The sequence below is a fragment of the Mirounga leonina genome, unplaced genomic scaffold (genome assembly GCF_011800145.1).
Source record: "Mirounga leonina isolate KUSES-001 unplaced genomic scaffold, KU_Mleo_1.0 Mir_165, whole genome shotgun sequence".
NCBI classification, from domain to species: domain Eukaryota; kingdom Metazoa; phylum Chordata; class Mammalia; order Carnivora; family Phocidae; genus Mirounga; species Mirounga leonina.
This window is the reverse complement of record NW_023270415.1, coordinates 72,896,774-72,917,966: the sequence shown is the minus strand read 5'-3', so window position 1 is coordinate 72,917,966 and position 21,193 is coordinate 72,896,774. Positions and strand designations below refer to the sequence as shown.

The window sequence follows — 21,193 nt, the reverse complement described above, 5'->3', positions numbered from 1 at the left end:
TCCCCATGGGTGTAAATGCTCATAATGATAATAGCACCTGCTGTGTAGGTAACATAACTCAAATAGTGTGTGTGTGTGTGTGTGTGCACGAGAGCACTATTTGAAACAGGTCACTGCCAGGAATCATCCAGAGACACAATACTCACAGACTCCCCTCTCTTCACCCTCCCCCACGCTCTCACCTTGACCTCCCCTACCTGCCCCAGCTGCTGCTTCCAGCACCGCAGGTGCTTTGAAGAGGCCGCTGAGATGGACTGTCTCCAAGACCCTGCCAAGCTCAGCACAGATGTCAACTGCGTCAGCAAGAGGATCACATGTGGTGAGCATCTCCAGGTGTCCCCGGGGGCTGGGCTGAGAAATGACAGGCAGTTCAAGAATCCCAGGCCTGGACCAGACCCAGGGTTCCAAGGGCCTCCCCCCCCATCATCACCACCATTGAGGACATCATCATCTATACTCCAAGCCCCCTGAGGGCTAGATCTCTGGCATCTGTACCTTGCAAGGAGTACATGCACAATAAATGCTTTTTTTTTTTTTTTTAAGATTTTATTTATTTATTTGACAGACAGAAGAGCACAAGCAGAGGGAGTGGCAGAGGGAGAGGGAGAAGCAGGCTCTGCACTGAGCAGGGAACCCGATGCAGGGCTCGATCCCAGGACCCTGAGATCATGACCCGAGCCGAAGGCAGACGCTTAACCATCTGAGCCACCCAGGCGCCCAATAAATGCTTTTTGAAATGAAAGAATAATTGATGGGCAGGTTATTTGATTTACAGTTTTATACTGTAGCAACCCTGGGAGCCTGGGGAGACAGATGGTTTTCTACTGATACATTGTGTGATACGGGAGCAGTTACTCAACAAGTGGCAGCCTCTACATGGGGAGGAGAAAACCTGCTTCAGAGATTTGTCATAAAAACTAAACAATGCTTAAGTGTAAAACAGTGTTACACTTGTTAAATGGAAACAGTGCTAAATGTAGAACGGCTAACACAGGGACTGGCCTATGTGAAGAAGTCAGGGTTGGAAGTAGAAGAGAGGCAGGGATGGATGAATTAGGTTTGTGGTTGCTGCTGTTTGTAAGAATCAGACATGTGTTGATGCAAATCTCAGCTCTCCACCTTACTCATCAGGGATTTTATCTCGTGTCTCTGGGCAATGCTGGCAGAAGAATTAGAAGAGACAAAGGCACAGAGAGAAGAGGTGCATGGCACCTTGGGGGTGCTCTATGAGAGCCGCCCTTTAGGAGTACCTACTATGTGCCATAGGCTTTATACCCAGCAGATATAACTGTCCCAACAATCTTATGAGATGGGGTCACTATTCCCAGTTTTCAGATAAGGACAGGAAAGCTCAGAGAAATTAAATAACTTGCCCAAAGTCACAAAAGCTGCTAAGTGGTAGAGTCAGGGTTTGAGCCCAGATTCAACTGACCCCAAAGACCAGGTAGAGAGGACTGGCTGAAGTATGGTGCATCGGGAAAGAGGTGAGGAGGTGCATGGGCATAAATCACTACACGGTGGACAGGGAAAGCACCATTCATCCATCCATCCATCCATCCATCCATCCATCCATCCATCCATCCATCCAGCAGATGCATACTGAACACCTACACCAAGTGCAAGACAATCATCTAGATATTGGGGATATCCTGACCTTTTGAAATCTCCTCCTGGCTGCCAGACACTGAAAATATCAAAGTGCTAGAGTACGTTAAACAGTGACAAGAGCCATGGAGGGAAATAAAGCAGGGGAAAGGCATAGGGAGGGCTGGGCAGGGAAGCCTCCCCGAGGAGATGCCCACAGAGCAAAGACTGAGGCGTGGGGGAGAAGCAAGCTGGCGGCTATCTGGGAGGTGCGTGTACCCCGAGGCTTAAGGTGCCCGGCATGCTTGGGAGACAGGCCAGTCAGTCAGAAAGGGGTGATGAGGGAGGAAAGAGAACAGGAACAGCAGCTTTTCCATAGATTGCGAAGTCGTCGCAGGGTTCTGAACCCCAAAAAAGACATGGTTTGCCCTGAGTCTTGAACACCTTGTTCTGGCTCCTCCATGAGAGCAGACAGGAGCGGGTGGGGGGGAAGGCCACTGAGATAACTCAGGCACGAGCTGATGGGGGCTAAGCCCAGGGTAGTGGCGTGGAGGTGGGGACATGCGGTCACACTCTAAACAGGTTAAAAGTAGAGCCAATAGGATGGCCCGACGGGTCGGGTGTGAGTGTGAGAAACGGAGCAGGCACCACTCCCAGGTTGGCCTTATGCTGCTATAGCTCCCGGAGCCAAGGTGGATAACAGGAGGACGCCTGCCGGAGGAGTGGGGCCTCGGCGGGCAGATTGGGGCCAGTTTGGGAGCTTGCATTACCTCTCGGGATTCCAAATGAGATTTTCCAATCTGCTCTGCCCTTGCTCTGTGCACAGAGTCCGGGGACCCTTGTGAGCACCTGCTGTGTACCTGCAACAAGGCTGCCATAGAATGCTTAGCTCAGTCCAGGATCAACTCTTCCCTGAACCATCTGGACACTTCCTTCTGTCTGGCTCAGCCTCCAGGTGGGAAGAACCGGGCCCTGCATCAGCGGTGGGGCTGACCATCTGGGGCGGGAGCTGCTATGGGAGCAGTAGTTGCTGTTTCTTCAGAAGCCAGTCCAGCACCTTCTGACAGTCCCCAGACCCGCTGCTCTAAACAGGCTTTCCAATGTGTCTCTTTGCAGAGACAACCAGCACGGAAGAGCTGACGACGCTTCTGCCCAGAGGTAAGGTCTCCCAGGGAAGCTGCTTTTACTTGGACCACGGGGGCCAGACTACAGAGGGCGCACCCCCTCCACGGGGCCAGCTGGAGTGACCCACGGCACTGGCTAGATCTCGGCCTTTCTCTGGCCAGGGGACACAATTACTTCTGATAAACCCAGTTCACACATCCAATAGCAAATGGCCCTCCTGCCAACACTGTTCTTTGTTACGTGGACAGGTGAGCATTTAATCCAGTTAAGAGGTAGACCCCAATTCTTTCTCTCTTGCTCTATGGTCAGGGCCCTGGTGTGCAGTGTGACCGGGACCAGGTCTAGTGATATGACAGAGAAAGGCCTCTCTCGGCTGGGTGACTCCTGGCCATTGAGGTCACCTGGGAGCAGACCAGCTGCCTCCCTCCTCTACTTTCCAGAACCTACGGCAGAAAGGGCAGCCTGGACCCAGATGGAGGCTCCTTGAAGGGGAGGCTGTTTTCTGTGTGCCTCCTTTCAAGACAGGGTGGGCTCTTAATATCTGTCTACTGAAATAAGCAAGTGATCATTCCTACTCTAAAACATGCATCTTATGGAAAATGCGAGAGTTCAGCTTCTGCCTGTTATTCCTTGTTCACCAGTGTTTTCACGATCTCTCAGTCCCAACGGAAAGTTCCAGGTACCCGTTGGCAGAGCACCCCTCCTTCCCTGGGGCTGAGGTCTCCTTCCCAGTGCTGCAGCCTTTGTTAAAAAGCTGATACCAGTGCGTCCACATGCATGAGTGTGCGTGTGCACAGGGCTGTGGGAGTGTGTACATGTGTGAGTAGGAGTGTGTGTACGTGTCCAATCTCTATGTATCTTCTGAGTCTTGCGCTCTTTTTTCTGTGCCATCTGGTTCCCTTTGGAACAGAGGTCTTCCCAAGTAGGGATGTCCTGTTCCACAGCCACAAACCCTCGGGGCCTGCAGACCTTTCATTGCCACAGCCTGGGTCTGCCAGTGTCACCACCCTGGCCAGAAGCCGGAACTGGCTGGAGTCCCTCCTGAGCCAAGGTCCTGCTGGGCAGCCTGAGCCCCAGGAGATGTACGAGGGGCAAGGGAAGCCTAAGACAGAACCAGCAGCCCTTTTCTGGCAACACTGCTCATAGCCCCCTTCCTCCCTTGGTCCAGCAGTCCCCGCTTGTCCTTTGGGACTCGTGGTACTTGGTTTAGACACTCAGTTCCATCAGTCACTGATTTGGGAGCTTTCTTTTTCAGTGGTTCCCGTGGAGCCCACGAACACCAGTGCAATGGCCCTTTCAGGAGAAGGTGAGCACAAGGCGGCCAGTGTGTAATCCAAATACCCACGTTTTGATCGTACCATCTGCCTACTGGCTGGAATTAGCTTCCCAAAAATGCCCCTTGCCCAGGTTTGCACTGAAACTGCCCCAAGATCATTCCAGAGCCAATCTCAGTTCCTCCTGACCCCCCTCCGATCTCTCCCCTCTATGCTCTGCTCTCTTCCACACCCCTCCTCCCACTTTATTAGAATTGTCAGATGCAGGACATTCACCCTCAATCATCTGAAGTTGCTTTTCAATGAACAACAAATACTTTTTTTAGTATAAGTATGTCCCAGAATTTGCATGGGATATACTTACACTAAAAGGTGATTGGTTGTTCATGTGAAATCTAAATTTAACCAGGCATCCTGTATTTTTATTTGCCAAATTTGGCAACCTTATGCCTCAGGGAGATCCCTCTGCACAACCACCTCCCCAGAAGTGTATGTTATCGCTCTTCTTGGCTCCTGCTATGAGAACAGAAGCAGACGCTCTTGGCGCAGCTCCTTCCTGGCTGTCCTCCATGTCCAAGGGCATCGCATCCCCCACAGCTCCCGGACAGCCTGTGCCTTGGACAGCAGGTCTAGAAAAAAGAAGAAATGGCACCTACTCCAAGCCGAAGCTTCACCCTGTGCCCTGCCCACACAGCAACCATTCCCAGCAGGATTGACAGGGGCCACTTCCATCCTAAACTGAGGACAAATTTATCTCCCAATACACATGCACTCACACCCACGACCTAGCAGTGCCCACAAATGCCCTCCAGAAAAGGAGGCAGCCTGAATGCAGGCACAAACATCAGTTACAAAGGAAAAAGGTATAGGGCTCGTGATTGTTCTTACCATGCTGGAATGAAACAATTATGTTTTGGACTCAGGCAGCTTTGGGATGGAATCCTGGCTCTCCCACTTTTTAGCTGCAGGACTCTGGAAGCATGGTTCGACCTCTCAAAGCTTCAATTTCTTCATTTCGGACAGCAGGGATTGGCAATTTTTTTTTCTGTACTGGGCCAGGGAGTAATAATTTGGGGCTTTGTGGGCCATACAGTCTCTGTCACAATGACCCAAGTTTGCCATTGTAGTGAGACAGCAGCCATAGACAATCTGTAACTGGGGGGGTGTGCCTGTGTTCATCTGCAGCTTCATTTACAAAAGCAGCTTGAGGTCTAGGCCATGGTGTACCAACCCCTGGAAAGGGATGGTTATATCTGTCCTTCAGGGTGGCAGGGGATTAAATGAGAGAGAACATGGGAAGATTCTGGACCAGCATCTTCTTCAGAAATTCTGGTGTGGTGGTAAAACACAACAATGCACTCTCGAGTCACATGCAGGACACTGGACAACTTGTTTAAAATATGTGATCTCATTTCTTGCTCCACAACCCTGTGAAATCATTTCCATAACCTCCACACTGAGATGGTACATGGAGTTGGAGAAAGAAATGGTCCAAGACTGGGAGCTGGGTGGCAGGGCTGGGGCTCGAGGCCTCCACCGCGTCTGTCTTTACCGCTAGACCGAACTCCCTCCCCCGTGGACTTGCTCCAGCAAGGGGGGACATGATGGCCCTTTCTCCCAGAGAGAGGTCTCTTCACCCAAACATAGGCCTGTTGCTAATCTGACTCCTTGTCACTGAATCAGAACCAATGTGTCAATTAATGTTCCTGATCAGACTGCCATGAGCTTTCTCTCCTGGGCCCCCCAGTCCGAAAGCTGTCTTGTTTGCAGGGGATCCCTGCCTGGCTTATGTGCTGAGTTGGGTGGACAACTGAAGTAGAGTGGTTTCTTTCCACAGTGGCTACTGGGACCAGTGCTGCCCACTGACTAGTCCCTCCAGGACAAGTAAGCAGGGCAGACTCCATAGGAGCACAGCACGGAATCCAGTGGAGACATGCCTTCTCAATACACATGTTCAGTTCTGATGACCACTCTTTGACAGGCTTGGAAGAAATACCAGTAGACCTATTTTTCAGATGATGGAGGACACGGAGGCTCTGGGAGGTTAAAAGTTACAGATGGTCCATCATGAGACCAGCTGGACTGGTCTTGAACCTGTCTTCGGGCTGCAAGACTAGTTTTGTCTCCATGATATGGTAGTGACTTATGGGGAACAGCCTCGCACCTGAAAACATCTAGGCAAGGATGTCATCAGAAGTGACCTGACCATTTACTTTGCTTGTGGTGATGGATAACCATGGATTCTTTATTAATAAGCATAAATCACTCATAATAACCATTTACCAATTACTAAGAATGAAGAGATAAACAAATGGATTCCTCGATTAAGAGGCAGGGACACCAGGGAGGACCTTGGTGGGCTGGCGTGTTCCTAAGCCCCTCCATATAGCCTCTGAATCCTCCCCCTGGTCCTAGGAGGCCCATTTGACAGATAAAGGAGGCACCCTAAGAAGCAGTTGTTTGCCTGGGGTAATAGGGCATAGGATTCGGTTAGTTCTGAACCTGAGCATTTTGCTTTTGAGAGAACCATCTGCTCGGTTTAGAACCTTTGAGGTTCTCTCTCTTTGCTGGAGCACTTTTGTATGTCCACATCATCAGTCAACCTCTGAGCCCGATTTCCACAGAATACCATCATAATCTTGATCTTTGACACATTGAATTTAAGGCAGGTCCTTCCTTCCCCAAGCCTGTTGGAGTTACCTTCGCTAGCTCTCTGTGGTATGGTCAGAAGAGAAGTAGCAGCCCAGCTCAGTGGTTAGGACTGTCAGCTATAGCCCTAGGTTTGCATTCTGCCACTTCCTAGCTCCATGACCTAGAACAAGTGACCTGTGTTCTCTGTGTGTCCCCTTTCTCAGCTCTGAATGAGGGTGAGGTGGTTGTTGAGTTGGTACAAACCAAGCGCTTAATGCTGTATCTGGCATGTAGTATGTCTTTGTCCGTTCTAGCTGCTACAACAAAATATTACAGACTGAGTCATCTGTGAACAACAAAATTTCTCTCTCATGGTTTCTAGAGGCTGGAAGTCCAAGCTCAAGACACCAGCACGGTCAAGTTGGGTGAGGCCCACTTCCTGGTTCATAGATAACCACCATCTTGCTGTGTCCCCACATGGTGGAAGGAGCCAGGGAGCTCTGTGGGGGCTCTTTCATAAGGGCATGAATTCCATTCATGAAGGCTCTACCCTCATGACCTAATCACCCTCCAAAAGCCCCCAAGACCATCCCACTGGGGATTAGGTTTCAACACATGAATTTTGGGGAAACACAGACATTCAGTCTATAACATAGTAGGAGCCTAATAATGGTTAAACAATAACGGACTCGTTTTACCAAGAACCAGGGCTCAGCAGTCTTTTGGGAGCCACAGAGCAGGGAACTAGAATCCACAGTTCTGCTGCCTTGTTTCTCTTTGTTCAAAAACATGTGATTAAAAAAATTTTTTTTTGTTTGAACTCCGGAGAAGTCTGCTTTCCTAAAGTATTTCAAAGATGCACCTGCTTCTAGCCCAACAGGCAGCAGCTGCCTTTGCCAGCACGTCTGTGTTTGGGGACGCAGCCTCTTTGTCTTAGCAGTGACCCTGCCATCACCAGCTCCCCTGGGAGGTGACGAGGCACGGAGCAATGTTGCCTCCTGTGCCCATGGGATGGGAACTGCTCCCGGATACCAAGGTGGGACAGGCTGGGGTCAACACTCACCCTGTCTCTCTTCTGTTGTGGGCAGAAGCGGGCCAGGACCAGAAAGACATGGAAGCCACTGGGACCACATCCCCTCCAGGTAAGCACACTCGGCTTCTCCAGCCTGCGGATGATGGCTGTCCCTATACGTTTATGAGCTCAAGTGTGTTCTAAAACATGGAAGAATCATTGAGACTAATTTACTTTTATGCTGTCCCCACCCCCAAAGTAGACAAATGAAGTTAAAAGGTAGATTCATTAGTAGGAAGAAATGGAACCCTACCTGATAAAGAGACACATTTAGAAAAATAGAGAAAACTGTGTTTTGTTTTCTACTTAAATCCCCTGTACTTCCATGTTATACAGATAGCCACTTTTACTATCTGAAGGTGCTCCCTTCTGACATCTCCCACCTGCCCGAACATATCCATGAATATAATTAAAATGCATTTGAGATCACTTGGCGCCACGGCTTTGCAGTCTGAGCTGTATCACTTAAAAAATGAGATGATATTCCCTGACATTAAATATCTTTCTTTTTTTTTTTTTTTAAGATTTTATTTATTTATTAGAGACAGAGAGAGAGAGGCAGAGGGAGAAGCAGGCTTCCCGCAGAGCAGGGAGCCGGATGCGGGACTCGATCCCAGGACCCTGAGATCATGACCTGAGCCGAAGGCAGTCGCTTAACCATCTGAGCCACCCAGGCGCCCTAAATATCTTTCTATAACATGATTTTTAGTAGTGGCTATACCATAGTTTCTGGTGTGGAATACCATAATGCATTTAACCAATTATTTCTAACATTTGTTCTTATCAATAATAGATATACACCTTATACCCATCCACTTCTGATTAATTTGTCACAGTAAATTCCTAGAAATTGAATTACTGAGGGTGTAATCATTATGTGTATCCATACAATATGTATGTATCCATATGTTGCCAAATTGCCCTAGAGGAAATTCGAAACAACTTACCCTCATACTTGTATCCCATGGCTGATGCTGCCTACTATTATTTAAAAGCAAGTGGACAAAAACCTCTACCATGTTAATAGAAAAAACCCACAGTAGCTCATTTCTCCCCCTTCTCCTCTCTGATGAAAATGGAAAGTCGTGCTTTTTGTATCCGAGCTGGACTGGCCTCTCACTCTGGAAGCTTTGGACCAGGCCTGGACAGAATTCCCATATCTTAACCGAATTTAGGGAGATGGGTCACCAGTGTCAGCGCTAAGGGCATTGAGACTTGGGCCAACTTTGCCCTCAGGTGCACAGTGACCTTCTCAGGCTGGGGGTGCGAGGGCAAGAGGAATCTGTTCCCCAAATGGGGCGGCCATTCAGGAAGAGTGATGAATGCTGCATGCTCTCATCTAAGGGGATGAGGTGGGGGGTCTCACATTTGATTAGCACCAAGAATCCAGAGAGTTCTTGCTCAGAGGGTGAGGGCTTCTAGAAGGACACTCAGACTCAGCAGGGAGCACACACGGACTTCTGGGGCTCTTTCTGCTTGTCGAGTTTTCCGCCTGGAGTCTTCACCCCAGATCAGATGTGTCTTCACACTCACTGAGTGATTCTAATGGCTGGTCTTGACTCTTCCCTCCTTGCTAGGCATTTAGCTAGAAGGATTATTCAAACGCCAAAACAGGTATTATTAATACAGTTTTACAAATGGGGAAATCAAGACTGAGAGAGGCTAGTGATTTGCCCAACATCACATAGCTAGTATGTGGCTGAGCTAAAATGCATATTCAGATTTCCTTACCTCTAAAACTGGGTTCTACCCACTCCACTCCACTGACTGGGTGAGTTTACTCAAAAAGAAACGGAGCCAGGTGTTTGTTAAAGGTGGAAAGAAAGATTTTACTCAGGTTTCCGTAGCGGGGAAGAGAGACTCCAGGGTAACCATGTTCAACTCTGATCTGTATGGAGATGACTGGGCCTTTTAGAGGGAAAATGGGAGGGTGGACAATAAGCCGGAAGTCCGGCAGAATCAGGGGAGGGGAAAATTCCAAAAAGGGGATGGGGGCTGTTTTCTGAAAACTTAGGCAAGGCAGGTGTTGGGTCAGTGTGGGTCTCAAGCTGTAAGTTCTTTGGGCTGCCTTGAGCTTTCTTGGGCAGGAAGTCAAGAGGAAGCCGGAGGCTGGGTCATCCCAGGGAAACCAGGCTGGGGTTGGTGTAAGTCTCCTAGTGTGGGGGCAGGGCGTTGATGAAATAGTTTGTGCCACGAGTTTGCAGTTCTCATAGGTCAAGTTTGAGGCCTGGTTGAGAAGAGGGCCCAGAGGAGCCTGTCTAAAGTCTGGTCAAGGAAAGAGTCTGTCAGCTACCAGCAGTCTGGAGCATGGTGAAAATGAACCAGTTCATGGGTTTCTGTTGTGGGATTGGAGAGGGGGTGGGGCATGATGTTAGTTAGACCCAGAGGACTGAGGGTGCAACAGGGCCACTAAAGCCCTGCTCCCACCCCCCAGGGAATAGAGCACTGAGCAAAGACATGGAAGCCCGGATGTATGAAGCAAACCAATATGGCAGGTCTGGGGAGAGACTGCCAGTCAGGGGGCCCCTGAGATGCCCAGGCTTCTCCCAGCGCTCTGGCTTTGCAGACGGTGGGGCAGAGCCTACAAAGCTCCCTTTGTCTGGACCAGATTGGGTTGGAAGTGTCACTGCCTCCGGTCAAGAGAACAGGTGGGGCTGACGCAGAGCGAAGGGAGACCTGGACGGCCTGGCACTTAATTCAGACTATGATGAGAAGGTCTTCCAGGATTCCCAGGAGTTCGAGGCGGGTTGTGCTTGCCTACGTTACTGAGCACCAGGAGTTAGCTTCATTTCTCCACCGTTCTTATCTCTTCACTTGTGAACACCATGCATGGCAGGCTCATGGTAGTAAATATGACATAGTCTGGGACAGTCCTTGTCGCAAGATGTCACGCAGCTGGTCTAGCGTGGGGTCCTGTCCAATGTAACGTTATCACAGAGTATGTGTTTGTTATATTTATGTTCCATTTATTTATTTAATATTTTAGCACAATACATTTCATTTATTTATTTTTGTTTCAAATTTTTATTTAAATTCTACTCAGTTAGCTTGTGTAATATTGGTTTCAGGAGTAGAATTCAGTGACTCATCACTTACATATAACACCCAGTGCTCATCACAAATGCCCTCCTTAGTACCCATCCCCCAACTAGCTCACCCCCCCACCCACCTCCTTCCATCAATCCTCAGTTTTCTTCTCTATAGTTAAGAGTCTCCTATGGTTTTCTCCCCTCCCTTTTCTTTTTCTTTCTTTTCCTGTCTCCTGTGTTCATCTGTTTTGTTTCTTAAATTCCACATGAGTGAAATCATATGGTATTTGTCTTTCTCCGGCTGACTTATTTTACTTAGCATAATACCCTCTAGTTCCATCCACGTCATTGCAAATGGCAAGATTTCATTCTTTTTTGCGGCTGAGTAATATCCCATTGTATTTATACCACATCTTCTTTATCCATTCATCAGCTGATGGACATTTAGGCTCTTTCCATAGTTTGGCTATCGTTGATAATGCTGCTGTGAACATTGCGGTGCATATACCCCTTTGAATCTGTATTTTTGTATCCTTTGATAGTGCAATTGCTGGGTCATAGGGTAGTTCTATTTTTAACATTTTGAGGAACCTCCATACTATTTTCCAGAGCGGCTGCACCAGCTTGCATCCCTACCAACAGTGTAAGAGGGTTCCCCTTTCTCTGTATCCTTGCCAACTTCTCTTGTTCCTGCCTTGTTAATTTTAGCCATTCTGACGGGTGTGAGGTGATATTGTGGTTTTGATTTGTATTTCCCTCATGATGAGTGATGTTGAGCATCTTTTCATTCCCTCATGATGAGTGATGTTGAGCATCTTTTCATGTGTCTGTTGGCCATCTGGATGTCTTCTTTGGGAAAATGTCTATTCGTGTCTTCTGCCCATTTCTTAACTGGATTGTTTTTTGAGTGTTGAGTTTGGTAATTTCTTTATAGATTTTGGATATTAGCCCTTAATCAGATATGTCATTTGCAAATATCTTCTCCCATTCCATCGGCTACAGTTTAGTTTTGTTGATTGTTTCTTTCTCTGTATCACAGAGTATTTGGAAATTCTCATGTAACATCTGTGGATCTGCAAGCCCAGATTGAGGATGCTATCCTAACACTTTGTTCTTCTGAAATATCTGCATTTGGGGTTGATCGTGTGTCCATCTGCAAACCTCTTCCTGAACTGCTTGTTGAATATGAGCCATAATGTTGTGCATTTTCAGGATCTGCAGAGATTGTTGTCTCGACAAAAGGAGTAACCATGGTCCCCGCCGGTTTAAAATCTTTGGGCTTAGCTGTGTCATCCATCAAAAGTGGCCTGGAGGAGACAACTGGAAAAGGTGAGTGGGAGCAGGCAGAGAAGCCTCTGTCCTCTCTCAGACTTGAGATCCTCTGGATGGGTTGGTAACAAAGGCCCTTAGGCCATGGTGTCATACCGTGACCTCTTCATGTCGGTGGGATTAGAGGGGACCACCCCTTGCCAGGTGAGGTCATGGGACACAGAGGGGACCCGACTTGCCTGTGGCCACTCAGCTGCTGAGCTGGGGAAAGGGGCCCACTGGCCTAATGCTCCCATCCCTCTTACTGGTGCCCAAGGGAAGAGCTTGGCATGGTGCGCACCAGGTTGTTGCAAAGAAGGAAACACCTGGGCTTTCACTCCCTCCCCCTTCTCTCTCCTCTTCCCAGGGGCCCCACTAGTGGCCCTGCACCTGCAAGGAGCTATGGCCACAGAGGAGGGCTTTGTTAGTACCAGGCCAGCCCTCCACAGCATGCACTGCAGAGTGATGGAAAAAGCAGCATTTGAGAGGGAGGCTGGGCTGGGAGCTCTTCGCAAGGGCCCTGGCTTCTTGGTTCCCCCCGCCAACCCCGCCACTGAACCTGTGATCATGGGGTCTGCACAGTGGACTGTAGCCAGGCTTGGCCAAAGTTGCAGGCAGAGAAGGAGGGGACAAGGGTGGAGAGGAGGGTGCAGGAGGGCAGAGGCAGGGGCAGAGAAAGAAAAATCAAGGGCTCTGAAGGCAAACCCAGGCAGAGTGTGCTAACCTGCTGGAGTCAGGAGGCCTAGGAGGACAGACAGGATGCCTCCAGGACGCTGGGCGCTGCCCGGGCCTCAGCGGGACATGGTCACTCTACTCAGCAATCACATGTGGCCGAAGAGCACCTCTGGTCCTGACAAGCCCCCCACCCTTCAGGGGGATTTAACCAGGAGTCTGGGCGGAGCTGTAGAGGCCTGGCAAGGAAGACTGGCTCTCTGAAAGCCAACTCATGCCAGACGGGATGCTAGACAGGGGGACTAGCCTGTAGCAGCTTTCCCAGCAGAAGGGCAATGGGAGGTGGGAACACAGCATTTCCTTGGATGTTCAATACCCATCTGGATCACTGCCTGCTGGTGTGAACTCTGTCCCGATGTCCCTGCTCTCCTGACAGCCCTGTTTCTCATCAGCCTGTGACAGGTTCACCTTCCTGCATCTGGGAAGTAGGGACAATGCATGGGTGATGCCTCAGCTCGGAGAGATGCTCTTCTGCCTGACATCCCGATGCCCAGAAGAATTTGAATCTTACGGCTGTTACTGTGGGCAAGAAGGACGAGGCGAGCCAAGGGATGCCCTGGACGGGTAGGGACATGTGAGGGTGGCAGGCCGGTGGTGCTGACGCTGTCCCCCGTGGGAGGTGATAACTCTCCTCTCCAGTGGGCATGGCTTCAGGCTTCACAGAGAGCACTGCCTGACTCGGGACGGCCGCTCACCATCATGGGCAGCTGAGGCTCAGACTTGTCCACGGTCACTCAGCGGTGAAGGGGCAGAGCCACACAGATCCTGACCTGTCTATGTGGTCTTTGGTCCAGGTCTTTGCCCTGCAGGGGGCCACATGAAAGTTAGCTTCTTAATAACTTTCTTTAAAAAGATTTATTTACTTATTTTTAGAGAGAGATTGAGAGAGAGAGAGTGAGCAGTGGGGAGGGACAGAGGGCAAGGGAGAGAGAGTCTTAAGCAGACTCCGTGCTGAGCGCGGAACCCGACACAGGGCTCAATCCCACGACCCTGAGATCATGACCTGAGCCGAAACCCAGAGTTGGACACTTAACCAACTGAGCCACCCAGGTGCCCCAGCTTCTCAATAACTTTTAAGTATAGCTGCTCAATTTTATATCTGCCACTCTTGGAAAAATTTTCAGGGATCTCGTGCATTGGCGAATCCATTCATTCATTTATGTATGCGTTCAACCCTCCTTTCTTGAGCTTTTGCTCTGTGCCAGGCACCATGCTGGGTGGTGGAGACACACAAATGGTTAAACCTGAAGGAAGCAGAGGGAAAGAAACTCCCGGCATCCCCAGAGGAGCTGCCTGGTGCAGGAGATGGGCACTTCAACCAAAAGACCACCAACATCATAAATGCAGCCGTCAAAACAGGGGGAACAGTGGAGGAGTCAACCTAGACATGAGCTGCAGGAATATTCCAAGAGTAGAGTTGATAAGATGTAAAGCCTGCCCACACGTGGGGACTGTCCCAGCCCATGGCCAATGGGCTCTGCGCTCAAAAGGTGTAGGACCCTTGGGATGGTGGGGTTGCTGAAGGAAAATCCACAGCTGGAGTAGATACTGGAGACAGGGAGAAGACAAGCCTCAGTGTCGTTAATATGCAGCCTGAAGTGATGGCAGGCACATGGGGCACGTCACCTGCAGGTGTCTGGCTGGCTGTGTCACTCCCCCAGCCACCCACCTCCCTCCCCTTTCTCCCCTCACTGCTCACGGCCATCTGGCCCTACCATCCGACCAAGCTCTGCAGGGCATCCGGTGGGGAGGAAGGTAGGGGCTCTGCTCCCAGGCCACCTTCAAAACTTACCTCCCACCAGGTGACACGGAAGATGTGTCTACTCTAGCAGAGTGTAGACCACACTGTGGAATCGTAAGCATGTCTACATGAGCAAGTTCAACAATGTGGGCTCCACTCTCCGAGACAGAGTACTCAGTGAGACAAAGCAAGCGGTAAGAGTCTAGGCAGAAGTCACTGTGTCCTGTTGAACCCCATGGAAAGAAACTGGGGTCGCTCCTGACCACTGGCCATATTTCACAAAAACATGAGATTTGATCGGGCAGGCAAGTAAGTTACAATATGGCTTCCCTGACCTCCACTGGGAAGAAATTAAAACAAAGCCATCGCCTTGACCAAGGAAGAGTTACTCAAGTTGATCTCATCTTCTGCAAGGGTGTCTTTTCAAAACTATGTATACTTTACATTCTGGGCAATTTGAGTGACTTCTAATGGTATTTTGATCACAGGTGATTTCAGATTTATTCACTGACTTTAGATTTTAACTATGATATTAGCTTTCCACCACCACCTGCCCTAGGCAGGTGCACGCACCAAGAGTGTGTGGCTCAGCCGTGAAGACAACTGAGTGGGACTGCCATTTGTAACCAACACAGACCTCCAGCCTTTGGCCACTGTGCCAGGCACAGTGGTGGTGCTCCCCCCATTGCTGGCAACATGGGAAGCTGATACTTGGCTCAGCACAGGCTCTACAGAAAGGCATCCAGCCATGACGGAGCCCTGCTCTGGCTGTGGCCTCTGATGCCATGTAAGAACTATTTGAGGATGGGCTGAGTGAGTGGTGATGGGAAGATTTTGGGAGAGTGGGAGCTCCTCTGGGCTGGAGCTGTCACAAGATTCCTCTGGATGTCCATGTGGCTGGGGGACCTGCAGACTGTGAGGCTTTATCAGGCCCTACTGATACTGATACCAATTCATTCCCATATGGTTATTGAGGTCTTGCTCCATGCTGGACGCTTTGCCAGATGTTGTTCTTTATTTATGCTCAAGATCATTACTCTGCCCTCTTTCAAGGCTGGGGTCCAAAGGGGTGCCCTATGGATGTGAGATTAACTGTTCTATTAGGTAAAATGTTGGAGGGAGTGGGGTCACTGCTAGTCCTGATACTACCTTTATGTAAACGAAAAATGGCACCCCTTCCTCAAGACTAGTTCCATCTGTTGGCAAATTACTGGCATAAATATACAAATCGTTATCTTTGCAGTCAACAAAGTGATTATAAGAATACAAAAAAAAGATTTTTTGTAAATAATAATATACATACAGTGTGACTGACAGTTTTAGATGTGGCATCTTTGTGCAGTGCACAACCTAAACAACCATACATGGTGGTCCTATGTGCACTGGAAAGGAGGGCTTGGCTTCTCTGTAGGGATTGTGGGAGAAGCAGTCCTTGTAGGAATTCCTGACTCAGCTGGGTTTTCCTTGGTCTTAGGTGCTGTTTTTCCCACCACTGCTGCCTGGAGCAGGTGAGGAAACTGGGCTGCCTGCTTGAGAGGCTTCCTCGGTCACCAGTGGAGTGTGTGGACGGTACAGCCAAGTGTAAGTGCTGTGGGCCTGTTCAGTGAGCTATGCCTTCACTCAGGTCAGGCCTCCCGATGCTTTCCCAACCACGTTTTCGTCTATAATGTGATTTAATACTTTTCTTAACCGTGGGGCACACTTACTCCCTGATCCTGCTGAGGGCACGGAAGTTCAAGAGGCTAAGTCAGCTGCCGAAAGTCAGAACTGGGTAGGAGCAGACCAGGAACAACAGAGCCCATGCTTATGGAGTGCCTGCCACGTGCCGGCCAAAGCTCTCAAGATGGACTAACAGGGTTAATCCTTCCAACCATCCTGTGCGGAGGCCCCCGAGTCCTCCCTTGACGGAGGAGGCGGCCGAGGCCGAGGTCACACTGTAGAAAGAAGTTGGTGGTGGGAGCAGGAGTGGGGCCTGGACTCTGCACTCGCTCAGCAGCGGCAGGGACCTCCCTGCCTCCTTGCGTGCAGGACCACGTGCACCTGTCACGTGCAGGAGCCCCGTGCCACTCCCGCACTCACTCACTCACTCATCTATCCCACACGCCTTTCCTGGGAACTAGGAAGGCACTGAACAGGCACGATCCCTGCCCCAAGTCCCCCACAGCCTGGAGGACAGACAGTCGGGCAGGTGACTGACTGCTCTCATCCCAGGTGGAAGGTGCTCACCGGAGTGCAGAGGCTCCGGGAGTTGCGGAGGGGGTCTGAGCCCCCAGAGCAGGACGCGGAGGCGGGAGAACTGAGCAGAGTCAGAATGATGGTGAGGAGGGATCTTAGAAGAGGTTGTCAGGTTCCCAGATGGCCACGCTGGGTGTGGATGTTCCAAGAGAAGTGAAAAGAGGAAAATCGTGGCATTTGGGGAACTCCTGGCAGTGTAAGAACAGAAAGTGGGGGTGGGGGACGGCTGCGGTGCCAGGTGAGGCAGGGAGTATAAGTATGCCCCAAATGGATATACTTATATGAACATATTGATCTGAAATTCACATTTAACCAGGCATCCCATATTTTATCTGGCAATGTTAAAATAGACTGCTCCAGAACTACTTCCATCTGACAAAGGGGGAAGGTCTGGCCCAGAGAAGTAAGGAAGTAAGATATTTAGCAGTTCTGTCCAAAAAATATTTTCCGAGTGCCAACTCAGGAAATAGGGGTCAAGGACTGACTTAGGTGCTTGAACACATGGGCTCTGCTAGCAAGGTTCTCCATCCAGCCAGAGGGAAAGGTAAACACAGACACAGTTGATTCATGCACAATGTCATTAACACACAACCTGCTGGGATAGAAGGAGCCACAGGTGGGATCTGATGGGAGCCCACGGGGAGCTATTCCCTCTACCCTGGGGGCTCAGGGAAGCTTTTCTGGAGGAGGGGCTGCCAAGGGGAGTCTTGACAAACAGGTATGAGTTCACCAGGAGAAAGTGAGAATATTCCCAGCAGGGAGATCGCGGATGCTGGACGTCACGAGGCTCCAAGATGGTGGGTGGGGGGACAGGGCTGAAGCGGCAGGCAGGCTGGCCACATGCCACCCTACGTCACACGTCTGCCACTCTGTTCTTGCCCTCTAAGGTGTGGGGCAGAGCCTGTGTGCGAAGCTGCTTTGTGCCTGTGACCAGACGGTGGCCGAGTGCGTGGCCTCTGCCTTCTTTAACCAAAGCCTCAAGTCATCGGGCGCACATGAGTGCCAGGGCCACCAGCTGTCCTGCGAGGACAGCATGCCCGGGGGCCCTGTGGCTTCCTCCCCTGGCTCCAGCTCTGAGGAGGACAGCGAGGAGGCCATGTCCCACACAGAGGGCCGCAGAAGAACCAGAAGATTTCTGGGGAAGTCACTGGGTCCTGTGGGGACTAGGCGACAACATGGCCCCAGAGAGACCCCTGGAGAAAGCAACAAGCGCCCCCCACAATAGGTTCCTCCCATTACTGTCCTCTCTTTGTGCCTCCATCTCTGTCCTCCCGTCCTCAAAGCTGGCGAGCCCCTTGCATTGTGATGCTTGTCAGCTCGCATGGGAATGTGTTCTATACTTCCTTCAGTGCACCCTGGGAGCTCAATAAAAACTCCAATCAGTGTTTGTTTTGGTCTTGTTTTGAAGAAATGCTGTAGATACTAGTGCATGAGTAAATGCCAAACGTAAGATGACAGAGCCATGGAGTCAAAAATTATCTCCACTCCCTCATCACTGAAAGCTACTTTACCTTCTATTAGAAAAAAAAGGGGGGTATATATTTAATCAATCTTAGGGGATCACCTGTGGGACACCAATAACCCGAGGATATGTGCCAAGGACTAAAACGACAGCTTTTCTGGTATGTGCCCCTAAAAACACACCTGCCATTCAAGTTATTCTGAGTGTCCATGTGCCACGGCCACCACCACCACGAAGAAGGTCCCAAAACTTCCAGCCACTGGAATAAACCGTATTAAAAAAAAAAAAAAAAGTCGAGGACCCAACTTTTTTTTTTTAATACGGTTTATTCCAGTGGCTGGAAGTTTTGGGGGTTTAAACGCCCATGCTGACAGAGGCAGATTAATATCATGGTAATTGTAAAAACTTGAAATTATATCCATCCTTCTATCACTCACCAACCCTTTAGAGATTCTCCCGTGTTACCAGGCAGAAGGTAGTGTGTTACGAGAACCTCCCTCCATATTCGACAGGAACACGAAGTCCTTGGTTCACATCACATCCTTGGTTCTCAATCCCCATAAATCACGTGTCTGGTAGTGAGATGGTAAGAGTCCCTGCCTGCTCCTCAGACAGGAAAGCAGAACCGCTAGAGTTCAGTGTTGCTGACCTTCTCATGGTAGGAAAATATTCTGAAGTTGGCAAAAGTTAAGAAATTAAAAGGTCGTGGTGCCAAGCCAATAGCAGACATCCTTCCTTCCTTGCCTTCCAAGGGATTCATGTGATGAGCACCTTTTTTTTTTAAAGACTTTTTATTTGAGAGAGACAGCGAGAGAGAGCGAGCAGGTGGGGAGGGAGAGGGAGAAGCAGACTCCCCGCTGAGCAGGGAACCCGATGCGGGACTCGATCCCAAGACCCTGGCATCATGACCTCAGCCGAAGGCAGATGCTTAACCAATTGAGCTACCCAGGCGTCCCGTGATGAGCACCTTTTGGTGAATCCAACACATTGGTACCTTTTTCACCTGGTGACCTTAACTAACCACCAAAGCTGGGTTCTCCCAGAAGTGACCCCTCTGACAAGAACTCGAGAGCAAGTTTAGTTGGCAAGTGAGGGAAAGCCTGCGTGGAGGCCGAAGAAATAGGGCAGGAAAGGTAGCCAGTGAAGGATGCGTTACCAAGCCAGTTACAACTAGAATACCCTACACACCGCGAGAGGAGAGAGGTGGGGACATCAGCTTCTGTCACATCAGCCTTTACTCCCGGGGAGGGTGACATCTCCTTCTGGCCTGCTGCACACGGGAACAAAGCAGGCTCCATGGCAGAGAAAGCCTTCAGGTGCTTCAGTCAGCCAGCGGGCATCCAGTGGCAGAGCGGGCACTGGCTGCAACTAGCACATGGCTGGCTGGCTCCTCCCTCCTTCAGCCCGAAGCGAGGTCCCAACGGTCCACTCCCACCGGCAGTCCCAGTCGTGAGTTCAAGCCCCGAGCCGAGATCAAGACTTGGACGCTTAATGGACTGAGCCACCCGGGCGCCTGAAACACATTATCTTTATACAGAACAGTAAGGCCTGCCCTTGGCTCCAAAGGGTGGGCATCCCTACCTTCCTAGGGCCTGTTTGCTAGAATACATTGAGAAGATAGTCCAGAATAAAGGCTGTTGGTGTCTGCATGCTCACATGACATGCACAGACCCATGAATGCCCTCATCTTCCTGCTGCCAAAGCTACAAAATTACCTGCAGTCTCTCTCTTCCGTCTTGTTACAATGAAGTTAAGCGTTCCTTATTCAGATCAAAGGTCAATCCCTCCAACTAGGCTCTGTGTATAATGAATGCTCTATTGCCTTCTCGGGTTGGATTCCTTTAAGTATTTCCTTTTTCTTTTTTAGAGACAGAAAGCGCACGCGGGTTACGGGGGAGCAGCGGGGACAGAGGGAAAGGGAGAATCTTAAGCAGGCTCTACGCCCAGATGCAGAGCTTGATCTCATGACCTGAGCTGAAATCAAGAGTCGACACTTAAATGACGGAGCCACCCAGGCATCCCAATATTTCCTTCTTTAACCAATTTATTCTCTTCTTCTGTATCAATCTTATCAGCATGGAAACATGTCCTAAAATCTCCCATCTTTAAAAATCCCTCGACTCATTAAGCAAGATGGGGGAAGTGTGGAAATTGTCAATCTGATGCTCCTAGCTTTAGTCTCATCCTTAAATGCCAAACTAGATGGTGCTCTGCTGGACACTGTTGACCTGACTCAACATCATCCAACACCTACCTCTTACTCCACACACTGCTGCGTGAACCAGCTGCACATGGGCTTCGACCTGCCTCGTTCAGAGAGGTGGGATCTGACGTCTGCCTTCGAACTTCCCTTCTTCGTGCGTTCTGACACAGGACTTCTCTGAGGAGGAAGCATGGGGCACCCTGGGAAACTACTCAGCTCTCAAGCACACACAATCCTGAAATGGGGGGAGGGTTGCTGCCAACAGGCCACCCACGTCCAGCAGGACAGACTTCCAGTCACCTACAGTGATGGACAATTCCTACATAAATCCTCTTAATGAGCCTTTTCTCCTTGCAATTCAGTTTCAGGCCCTGGCCGGGTCTGCTGGGATCGCAGCCCAGAACAACCCCTGCGTGCCGGCCTCTGTCTTAGCACAAGTTCTCTTAAAGCAGAGCCTGCGGCTCAAAGCGCAGGTAACTGGCAAATTTTATAGCAGGAGTAGGAGGCGGCGCCTGAAGTTCTACCTTGGCTCTACTTTTTCACTCATGTGAACTTGGTGCTTGAAATCAGTATCTATCAGAACAGCTGACAGGGTCCGACCAGTTAAGGCTGGAAAGAAAGCATGCGACACAGCACGTAACACGGACGCTCCTTCTACACCGCGGCTTCCTGGAGGTGGAATAAGCAAACCAGGGTGGCACAGGGAACCAGAGCCACTATTCTTTTTCTTAGATCCTTTGTGTAAGTTATACAAGGAGAGAGGGTTGAGATGCAAACATTAAAACTGAAGCAGAGAA

The 21,193-nt window shown here is 50.0% G+C and overlaps 1 protein-coding gene across 1 annotated transcript in view; it reads left to right on the top strand.

Moving 5' to 3' along the window:
- OC90 (otoconin 90) overlaps positions 1-18,048 on the top strand; it is a 29,618-nt gene extending 11,570 nt beyond the window's left edge. Inside the window, exons 5-13 of the mRNA XM_035011110.1 lie at positions 207-319; positions 2,411-2,539; positions 2,701-2,742; positions 3,965-4,015; positions 7,703-7,756; positions 11,928-12,044; positions 13,148-13,319; positions 15,971-16,077; positions 17,619-18,048. Of these exons, the coding sequence (XP_034867001.1) occupies positions 207-319; positions 2,411-2,539; positions 2,701-2,742; positions 3,965-4,015; positions 7,703-7,756; positions 11,928-12,044; positions 13,148-13,319; positions 15,971-16,077; positions 17,619-17,956 (1,123 nt within the window). The 3' untranslated portion in view covers positions 17,957-18,048. The remainder of the gene's footprint in view (positions 1-206; positions 320-2,410; positions 2,540-2,700; positions 2,743-3,964; positions 4,016-7,702; positions 7,757-11,927; positions 12,045-13,147; positions 13,320-15,970; positions 16,078-17,618) is intronic.
- The last annotated feature ends 3,145 nt before the right edge of the window (positions 18,049-21,193 follow it).